At 45.2% G+C, this 11,066-nt stretch overlaps 1 protein-coding gene across 2 annotated transcripts in view; it reads right to left on the bottom strand.

Annotated features, from left to right (window-relative positions):
* Window positions 1-8,463, bottom strand: part of LOC134575913 (ovostatin-like) — a 29,805-nt gene extending 21,342 nt beyond the window's left edge. For both annotated transcript variants that reach the window (XM_063435363.1, XM_063435364.1), the window contains exons 1-13: window positions 8,370-8,463; window positions 5,924-6,107; window positions 5,496-5,652; window positions 5,102-5,154; window positions 4,054-4,074; window positions 3,609-3,777; window positions 3,359-3,443; window positions 2,753-2,879; window positions 2,310-2,424; window positions 1,835-1,950; window positions 1,028-1,186; window positions 646-873; window positions 212-269 (exon numbers count right to left, since the gene is read on the bottom strand). In XM_063435363.1, coding sequence (XP_063291433.1) covers window positions 212-269; window positions 646-873; window positions 1,028-1,186; window positions 1,835-1,950; window positions 2,310-2,424; window positions 2,753-2,879; window positions 3,359-3,443; window positions 3,609-3,777; window positions 4,054-4,074; window positions 5,102-5,154; window positions 5,496-5,652; window positions 5,924-6,107; window positions 8,370-8,437 — 1,540 coding nt within the window. In that variant the 5' untranslated portion in view covers window positions 8,438-8,463. The remainder of the gene's footprint in view (window positions 1-211; window positions 270-645; window positions 874-1,027; window positions 1,187-1,834; window positions 1,951-2,309; window positions 2,425-2,752; window positions 2,880-3,358; window positions 3,444-3,608; window positions 3,778-4,053; window positions 4,075-5,101; window positions 5,155-5,495; window positions 5,653-5,923; window positions 6,108-8,369) is intronic.
* Window positions 8,464-11,066: the final 2,603 nt, after the last annotated feature.

The following is an 11,066-nucleotide window of genomic DNA, read 5'->3' on the forward strand; positions in this document are numbered from 1 at the left end:
ATGATCGTGCAGGTATGATGCAAGGATTTGAGCTTTTTTTAGCAGAAGGAAATGTAAAAAAATGCTTAATATAAAATACTGCCATTATTGTCTCATTCTCAGAAGAAGTTTTCATTTTACGCCACGCACCTCTTGGTCTGACATTTTACTTTGCATCACACATGCCTAATTGTTAGATCTTCCTACGCCCAATGCGCAGAGGCCTACTTACCGCTACTTGAAGGTAGACTATGTTGACCATGTTGAACAATCTTTGCTTTTGACAAGACCTGCAAGTAGGTAGAAGCAGATAATCATCAGAATTATTAAACAGTTGCTTTTTATCCCCCTCTGATCCCATGTTCTGATGCATTCCCAGAGGAATCCTGTAAAGATCAAACTTGCCATCCTTCCTCATAATATAGAGCCGAGTGGTTCTTCATTTGAAGACTTCCTATGGTACTTTGCTATAATGGGGTCACCAGATCCATCTCTTCCCACAAATATCCATTAAAAAAAAAAAAAAAAAAAAAAGTACAGACAAAACCCCAATCCTTGATTAACTCTGCAGATAATCATGCCTAAAGACATCTGATGGTCATGCTTACTTGACAAACCATAGCAAGGGTTCCCCCTTCTTTCTACCACAGGTTCCATCTTACGCACCTGATAAAACACAGAAGGTCGGGCATCACCTTCTACACCTTCTGCACTGAGTACATATTGCACCTTGAGGTCATAGCTCTGTCCACAGAGTAGCTCCTCACGTGGGCCGTGCACCTGTATAAAGCTTCCAGACCGAGAGTAAAACCGTGTGGCAGAAAAGAAATCATTGGAATAGGTTGGTGTTAAAAAGTTGGAGTCGTAGCACTGCTCGGTGTTCTTGTATAAAGCCTGCAGATAGAAGACAGGACAGTATGTGTCCATTACAGAAATCAGACATTGTTTAGCCATTGGCTAGGACAGAACCATAAAGCCCAGGTTTTACAGAGTTGAAAAAAAAAAAAAATAGAAAAATATAAAATAAAAAAAATCCTTCTGTCCTCACCTGAATTTGAATTTCAGTTTGAAGAATGTCAGAGGTATCGATCAAATACTCTGCACTACCATCTGTTCCGGTGGTCAGGTTTTGGATAGGCACCCCATTCAGTTGAAGCTCTATGTTTTCACCACCCAGTGGCTGTCCAGATGCATTTACCACATTAATCTATGAAGTCATGGATTGAATAAGACATTTGTATAGAACTTTTGTCAATACAGAGTGTGTGTGCACAATACTGCTCTATAAAGTCACTTCGATCTTGAAAACCATAACCACATTGCCAGGTAAACCAAGGGTCACAACATAACCTTATTCAATAATTCTTCCTCCACCACCTAGAACTTCTCACATATACAGAGTTAGTAAACTACCCCTACCTGGCTCAGGTGGAGTAACCTCTCAGAAAATTAGAATGTACAAATGCCCAGAGACACCATGCTTCTATTGCCAATACCAAGGTTTGTCACTTTTAGTTTAGATCCCAACAGAATGATGGGCCACAAGTCCTGAATCACAGGTGGCACTGCCATACTGGCATAGCTGCACTCAATAGATTCCTTTGTTCGACCCTGTGGAAGGAGGCTGTGAATTTTTCAAACCTGCTGTCACCACTTCTGAGTGAAGTAAAGGGGCAGTCAAGTATTAGTAAATAAGTCCATGGACCAAGGAAAGTGTTCATTAATAGAGCAGAAAGAATTAAGAGTACAACCTTCCAGTGTTAAGGAGGGGATGGGAAATCGCTTTTGGCTACACCTGCAGAACCTAGAAACAACCTTTGTTGGTTTAGGGAGAATCACAGTAACTAGGGCTTACCCGTACAAGAAAAGCCAAGCCACGTTTGTAATACTGACTCATAGCCTGCCGATCAAAAGAGACCCTCGATATCAGGTTGGTGATGGAGATATACTTTGTTTCAGTTATCTGGACCCCTGCAAGTAGAAAGACAAATAACTGCTCAGTCCAGGTTAACCATAACATTTACTCCAATAGGGTGATTCAGTTTGAGAGCACCATTTGTAATTCACATTCTTCATGGCTTTACCAAAGACAGACGAGTGTTTGGCTCAAAAAGCAAATATTGGAGTCCCTTAAATCCCATGGCACCAAGACAAGATTTGACTGACAGTCTAGAAGGATTTGAAGAATGTTTGGAATGCAATACGGCCACAGAGGCCTTAAATTCATTAGTCCTTTACAAGAGCTTTGTTTTACTTATTAAATTGTTGGTCTTAGGACCACTGGGCATGTTGGATTTCTAAGACAAAGAATAAAGATTTTAGCTGGTTACCTGTGCCCTCCTCAGACACGGTCATCTGAAGAGTAAATGACATATCGAGTCCTGAGCGATCAAGCTGGTAGTTGGTGAGATCAATGATGGTACCAAATGTCCCATCTGAATCAGTCTGTAGTGCAGAAGGATCAGATCATTAAAAATCAGACATGACTACTACTTCCGGAATTACAAGTATTTACACATTTCATTATAAGAACCCAGTGGGGGGGGGGGGGGGGGACAACAACATGAAAGTGCACAAGACCTCGACTAGCTTGTCTGGATCTGTATTTTTACATTAACCAAGAGCAGAAGATCTAGTTAAAGCACACAGTGCTGTTTTGGTAAATCCCTATTCAGGTTTAGGAGCAGTGATCTGACTCTTCTAGAGTAGAAGTTGGCTGCAGAGCTCTGTCTATTTTCTTCCAATATGGGGAAGACGAGAGCAATGAACATACTTTGCCTGTGATGGACTGGCAGAGCCCCTCTGGGTTCCGGTTGCAAGCATTTCCTGGATAATATGAGGAGTATCGTCTACACAACTTTCCAGTGATCGTCCCTGGAACTCCCTGTTCATAGGTGTATCTGAAAAAAAAAAAGAAAAATAAAAGTGTAGGTATTAGGCTGCTAGAGTAGGACCTGCCAGAGATGGGCTACATTGACGTTGTGACAGGCTTATGCAATGTAACTAAATCCCCATTATTTTAGCCTAGGTGAGGTGCATTTAAATAAATCTGTGCTCTCAAGTTGACATGTAGTGGATAAGGGAGTGCGCTGGATCTTGTGTAATCTAAATATATATTTGCATATGCCCACCCAGGATCCTTTGCAGTAGTAACATCACTTCAAATTTGTGATGACACCAAAGGAGTGCATGACACCAAAAGATATTAAGGTTAAGAAATAAATAACCACACAAATCTGTTAAATATTAGACTCAGATTTGTTTTGTGATAAGCTGCAATTTATCTGCTCAGGTGACAGTTGTCATATCCAGAGCAGCGTATGAGAATGTTACATTCGTGGTTCAGAGTGGGATATTTGAGATTGCTAGGGGAACTTACTTTGCAGTGGTATTAATGGAGAGAGCCTTGTCAAGAACAGTAACAGTTGATGGAGCATCTATAGACACACTATATTTTGGTGGCACTAGAGAGGAAAATAAAAACCATTTAAAAAAAAATGATACACAGAAACAAACATGTTATACAGAAGGGATTTGAGCAAAGTCCATTTCACATGATGAAGATTATATAAAATGCATCCCCCCGGTTGTGACCGAGTGACATTAACAACAAACATATGTCCCCTTACCATATTCTTCAACCGGAACCTCTTGGGAAATCTTGTCACCCGATTCTCTCAGAGCTTCAATTCTGTAATTTCCTAGACTTGCGTCAGAAAGCAGAGTAAACTCCAGCGACACAATGCCGTGGTCGGACTCCAGATTCAGCCACTGGAACATCCGATTCCCAGATGGATCCTACGGGAAGGTTTATAAATAAATGACCAGAAACTAGTATTGAAAACAGGAGATTGAAACTAGGATTCCTCAGGAAGTGAATACAAGTAGACGTTTATAGAACATTGAATTAAGGATACACCATAATACAATAACTAAGGTTTCCCACATTATGTTGGGCTGAATGGAGAGTCAAGAAAATAATCCAAACCACCACAAGCCAGCCATTAGAAACAAGACACACATTGAGAGAGGAGGGCATTCCTTTACAAAAAATAAAATATACACATTTCTTACCACAGCATAGACTGCAGAGTACTGTGGAGAGAGGTTAAACAAGTATTAGAATGCATGATGGCAAGTCAGGATTTAGAGAATAGTAATACAAACTTCATTAAATAAAACCATTGACCATTTAAAAGGCAGGGCATGTGTTTTATCAAAAGTGAACATTAAGGGGACACGCAAAGACCACTCTGATTATTTGTTCAATGGAGGAGAACATACTATGTACATGAATGTAGAATGTGTTGGTTTGCTTTATGACACAGTAACATGTGACAGAATATACTTGAGAGGACAAAATAAATACCATTCAGAAATGAAGAGAACTTGTAAATAGATAGCAGATCACAGCTTGTGGTAATCAAAAAAAATGCATACAGTAACCGGTGGGAGAGGGAGCGATTCTCCTTTCGCAAGCTCAGAGTGCTGCTGCGGTTACCACAGCAACGCTCCAAATCTGGCGAGAGTGAACTCCTGAGGCTGCTAGAGTTCACGGTCACCACTAGAACTGTCAGGGCTTCCCCATCAGACCACAAGGGATTGCCTTGTACAGTCCCCCTGACAGACAAGGGTAAGGAGAGAATATTAAAAAAATAAAATAAAAAAAAACCCTTACCATATTCTTCAACCAGAAATAAATATTTCTAAATTTCCCATCCTGCCACCACAGAGACAATAATTGAGCGACACTCACCAATGCCACTAATCCCTACTACAGGCCATCCCAGCAGATCCCAAGTAAGTGGTCAAACAGTTCAACGACTAACTCTAGTAGGGCACTGCTGGCACCATAACCACGACAAAGTGCTGTAGTGCCTGTATTGTTTATTTAAATAATCTACCAGTACCCCTCCCAAGATTAGGTTTCTGCATCTGTGCTTGAACGGCAAGCATTTCTGCCAACAGGAGTCAAGTATATGCTGCTGCGATGTACAGATATACAACCTAGAACATTTTTTTGACTTGGGGCGCCTTGGAAATATATTAAGGGCGCCTTGAACCTAAAAAAAGTTTGGGAAACCGAGTTAAAGGATGTCAGAGCAAAATAAATCCTACTCACTTTCTCCTCCACTGGCTCCAGCTTCTGATTCAGCGAGATCAGCCGGACCCGCACTGAAAGATGGGATGAGAAGAGTCCAAATGAGACATTGTGTGTTGGGGTTTGAGAACTTAATGATCTTTACATCACATTGTAACAGATTGTACTGGCACCAACCTTAGAGGTTAATCGGAGGGGGTCTAGACCTCGGGCAGGAGTCCTGCCGAGTTCAGTTCTGCTGCCCAACTGAACCAACTTTACTTACTTTGGGCTAAGGTGACCTCACAGTGAATGAAGATCAGTTACAGCTCTGACACTTGGAAAGTAAGTAAAAAAAATAGGCAGCCACCAATGCATGCCATGCCACTCATATTTCCTGGACTAGAAGTGCCAGTAATATTATATATCATCTCACCTGTATCACTAGGTTTGTACAATGGCTTGTCAGTCTGAACTTTGTAGACATTGCCCAACGGATCAATCACTAGGCTCCTACGTTCATAAAATCGTAGGGTTGAACCAGTAGCCAAAAAAGTAAGGAAGACTGGAGCAGCCGACTTTATTTTGGGTACCTGGAGGGAGAGGACACAAACTGGTCAAGAAGAATGTAAAGCCCAGAATGAAGTAAACAAAGGATATGCATGGGCACTAAACAAGGAAGGCAGACAAGATACGGACTGCTACAAGCTGGGGTGTAATATTAGATCAGGTTATGACAAATGGTACCATGTGGTTGTACAGGCAAACCGAGAGTCTGTACATGGTCTCCAGATAACAATGTCTTCTTCGAATCGCAAGCATATGCTGCCAGACAGGTCTCTAATCAGGTCATGTCAAACCAACCTTAAACTCATTGCACTTCATGAGATCCGCAGCTGGGATTTCTTCATCAAAGATGGTGTAATTCTCCGTAAAGACCTCAACCGTTGCAAAAACATGTAGACTTTCATTGAGACGGACAAAGTTAACGCACACAGTGGCATTTTCATCACTCTTCAGCAGAACTGGAGTAGAAAGAGCATACTGCCTGCAGAAATACAAGGTATCAGTCAGTGAGAAATAATACACAGAATGTTTTACAACTCCCAGCAGGTTGTTGGTTAAAGTCAGCTTTCTCAAATAAAAGAAAATCTAGTGTATTTGCCCTTTATACACACAGTCTGGCTACATCTGCTCCCAATACAGAAGCCCACACCTGGCCAGAAAGAGGAGTAAAATGCTGACTTATTTCCCAAGATTGGAGCTCTAGAATAGGTTTCTGTGAATGTATCCCAGTATTCCCAGCATTGCCCACTGTGTACTGGCAGTTAGATCCTTGTATCTCTGCCAGAGCACCAGAATGGGTATTGTGTATCTTGACATCTGAGGTCGCTTTGACCTCCCAAAACACAAATCAGCAGAACTCAGACTGTGTGCGCTGGGAAATCCCACTGCATGGTCAATGTGGCCATAGCATCGTACAGACCCTGTACCTGGGAGAAGGGGAATGTCCATTACACGTGAATGAGCTGCAAGCATAGGCCAATATTATTCACGCATTACGGCACAACCAATAAAGGTTCACACATGTGAGACAACATCCATTGCTGGGATAGAAAGCATTTCTATAAATGTGCCCAGCCTCTGCCCTTCAGTGGCTTTAGGGGGGCCCAGACAGCGAGTGCCCAGCCTCTGCCCTTCAGTGGCTTTAGGGGGGCCCAGACAGCGAGTGCCCAGCCTCTGCCCTTCAGTGGCTTTAGGGGGGCCCAGACAGCGAGTGCCCAGCCTCTGCCTTTCTGTGGGTCTAGAGGACCCAGACAGCGAGTGCCCAGCCTCTGCCCTTCTGTGGGTCTAGAGGGCCCAGCCTCTGCCCTTCTGTGGGTCTAGAGGGCCCAGACAACTTCTACCAGTCTGTCATTTTATAGGGGGAATAGACAGCAGACCTGGTTTCTACAATCTATAGACTTATAACCCGCCAACTGCTAGTATTACAGAAGGAACAGACCACGCATCCCGCTTCTCCATACCTATAGCTTTATTGAGCACCCCTTAATAGCATAGAACACTACAGTCTATAAGCAAAGCAGACACATTTTACTTTAGTCGAGAAGAAACAAATGCACAATAAGCCTCAGGAGCCCAATCTCTTATTTAATCTATAACCAGTGTATTATTTCCCCAAAAAACCCTTAGCCATTAATAAATTAATCTGGGTGCCTATATAGTGTTCCTTTAACTTTGGATACATTACCCTATACACACGTAAACTCATCGAGCAGGGCCCTGGCCCTCCTGTGAGTCAAACTCTCCTCGTTGCAATTACTTGGCGGTTAGTCCACCCATTGTACAGCGCTGCAGAATTTGTTGGCGCTTTATAAGTAAGACTACAACGTACACCTTTCTGTATGAGGACTATTGCAATATTTGTAATTGTAACCTCCCCCAAAAAGCCTACAGTGATCTCTTAATGCACACTCACTCATTTTCTAACAGTTTTCTGCATTGGTAATATGGGTTTATAAACCTTTGGAAAGCACACAATACTTAGGAGGTGCCAGGGACCAGTTTGGAGTACAGAGATTATCAAATGCTGAACTGTGTTAGAGCACAAGAACCAGCAACACAAAGCTTTAGACCAGCTAAAGTCCCCAGAATACAGATTCCCACAATGCGACAGCCCATCCCAAATTATATAGAGTACAAGTCCCCAGAATACAGATACCCACAATGCGACAGCCCATCCCAAATTATATAGAGTACAAGTCCCCAGAATACAGATACCCACAATGCGACAGCCCATTCCAAATTATATAGAGTACAAGTCCCCAGAATACAGATACCCACAATGCGACAGCCCATCCCAAATTATATAGAGTACAAGTCCCCAGAATACAGATACCCACAATGCGACAGCCCATCCCAAATTATATAGAGTACAAGTCCCCAGAATACAGATACCCACAATGCGACAGCCCATCCCAAATTATATAGAGTACAAGTCCCCAGAATACAGATACCCACAATGCGACAGCCCATCCCAAATTAGATAGAATACAAGTACCCAGAATACAGTAGAGGGACCGTTTCCCAAAACTGATCACCTATATAACAGACAGAGGTTAACCTAGCACCCGTCATGTGACAATGATAGCAGTCACAGAGCATCCCAACATGTGAGAGTGAGCAGTCACTATGTAAACCCTGCAGTCCATGCGATAAGACAATAAACACAGAGTTCTCTATAGAATACATTGTAGCTAGAACCTATCCCTCTAATACATAATATATAACATTAAGCTCTCCCACTCACGGCTTTGCTGTCCCCCCAGGAATGGCAGTCAGCAGGGAGAATCCCAGGAGCAGAATCTGACAGATCATTGTGGCTGCTTGTTACCTGTCAGAACCTCACCTCCCATAGCTTTATACACCTGGAGAGGGGCGGGGACATCCTGCAGGTGTGTAATCAGCAGGCAATCCCAGTGTCACAGAGTCCTGGATTAGTCAGGATACACAGACAGAGAGAGGTTTAACCAGCTGTTAGAGCATATTCCTGTTTTATAAACTACAGAGTTAAATAATCTCACTATGTTTCCAATATTGGGGTTTGTCCACTGAACTGTGAATTGTGATTCATTGTCAAACAGACAGGAAAACATCAAACCAAAATACACAACTTGGGCAATAGGGCCCTATGGGGATAAACAGGGGAGTATAGGGCCCCAGGGGGATAAACAGGGGATTATAGGGCCCCAGTTGGATAAACAGGGGAGTATAGGGCCCCAGGGGGATAAACAGGGGATTATAGGGCCCCAGGGGAGGAATAAACAGGGGAGTATAGGGCCCCAGGGGGGATAAACAGGGGAGTATAGGGCCCCAGGGGGGATACACAGGGGAGTATAGGGCCCCAGGGGGGATAAACAGGGGATTATAGGGCCCCAGGGGAGGAATAAACAGGGGAGTATAGGGCCCCAGGGGAGGAATAAACAGGGGAGTATAGGGCCCCAGGGGGATAAACAGGGGAGTATAGGGCCCCAGGGGGATAAACAGGGGAGTGTAGGGCCCCAGGGGGGATAAACAGGGGAGTATAGGGCCCCAGGGGGGATAAACAGGGGATTATAGGGCCCCAGGGGGGATAAACAGGGGATTATAGGGCCCCAGGGGAGGAATAAACAGGGGAGTATAGGGCCCCAGGGGGATAAACAGGGGAGTGTAGGGCCCCAGGGGGATAAACAGGGGATTATAGGGCCCCAGGGGAGGAATAAACAGGGGAGTATAGGGCCCCAGGGGGGTAAACAGGGGAGTATAGGGCAACAGGAGGATAAACAGGGGAGTATAGGGCCCCAGGAGGATGAATAGAGCGCAGAGCATGGGGTACCAGGAGGATGAATAGAGCGCAGAGCATGGGATCCCAGGAGGATGAATAGAGCGCAGAGCATGAGGTACCAGGAGGATGAATAGAACGCAGAGCATGGGGTACCAGGAGGATGAATAGAGCGCAGAGCATGGGGTACCAGGAGGATGAATAGAGCGCAGAGCATGCGATCCCAGGAGGATGAATAGAGCGCAGAGCATGGGGTACCAGGAGGATGAATAGAGCGCAGAGCATGGGGTACCAGGAGGATGAATAGAGCGCAGAGCATGCGATCCCAGGAGGATGAATAGAGCGCAGAGCATGGGATCCCAGGAGGATGAATAGAGCGCAGAGCATGAGGTACCAGGAGGATGAATAGAGCGCAGAGCATGGGGTACCAGGAGGATGAATAGAGCGCAGAGCATGGGGTACCAGGAGGATGAATAGAGCGCAGAGCATGCGATCCCAGGAGGATGAATAGAGCGCAGAGCATGGGGTACCAGGAGGATGAATAGAGCGCAGAGCATGGGATCCCAGGAGGATTAATAGAGCGCAGAGAATGGGGTACCAGGAGGATGAATAGCGCGCAGAGCATGGGGTACCTGGAGGATGAATAGAGCGCAGAGCATGGGGTACCAGGAGGATGAATAGAACGCAGAGCATGGGGTACCAGGAGGATGAATAGAGCGCAGAGCATGGGGTACCAGGATGATTAATAGAGCGCAGAGAATGGGGTACCAGGATGATTAATAGAGCGCAGAGAATGGGGTACCAGGAGGATGAATAGCGCGCAGAGCATGGGGTACCAGGAGGATTAATAGAGCGCAGAGCATGAGGTACCAGGAGGATGAATAGAGCGCAGAGCATGGGGTACCAGGAGGATGAATAGAGCGCAGAGCATGAGGTACCAGGAGGATGAATAGAGCGCAGAGCATGGGGTACCAGGAGGATGAATAGAGCGCAGAGCATGGGGTACCAGGAGGATGAATAGAGCGCAGAGCATGGGGTACCAGGAGGATGAATAGAGCGCAGAGCATGGGGTACCAGGAGGATGAATAGAGCGCAGAGAATGGGGTACCAGGAGGATGAATAGCGCGCAGAGCATGGGGTACCTGGAGGATGAATAGAGCGCAGAGAATGGGATCCCAGGAGGATTAATAGAGCGCAGAGCATGGGGTACCAGGAGGATGAATAGAGCGCAGAGCATGGGATCCCAGGAGGATTAATAGAACGCAGAGCATGGGGTACCAGGAGGATTAATAGAGCGCAGAGCATGAGGTACCAGGAGGATGAATAGAGCGCAGAGCATGGGATCCCAGGAGGATTAATAGAGCGCAGAGCATGAGGTACCAGTAGGATGAATAGAGCCCAGAGCATGGGATCCCAGGAGGATTAATAGAGCGCAGAGCATGGGATCCCAGGAGGATAAATAGAGCGCAGAGCATGGGGTACCAGGAGGATGAATAGAGCACAGAGCATGGGATCCCAGGAGGATTAATAGAGCGCAGAGCATGATGTACCAAGAGGATGAATAGAGCGCAGAGCACGGGATCCCAGGAGGATTAATAGAGCGCAGAGCATGCGATCCCAGGAGGATAAATAGAGTGCAGAGCATGAGGTCATGCAGTGGTGTATTTAGGATTTGTGCTGCTCTAG

Source organism: Pelobates fuscus, chromosome 10, assembly GCF_036172605.1.
Source record: "Pelobates fuscus isolate aPelFus1 chromosome 10, aPelFus1.pri, whole genome shotgun sequence".
NCBI lineage: Eukaryota > Metazoa > Chordata > Amphibia > Anura > Pelobatidae > Pelobates > Pelobates fuscus.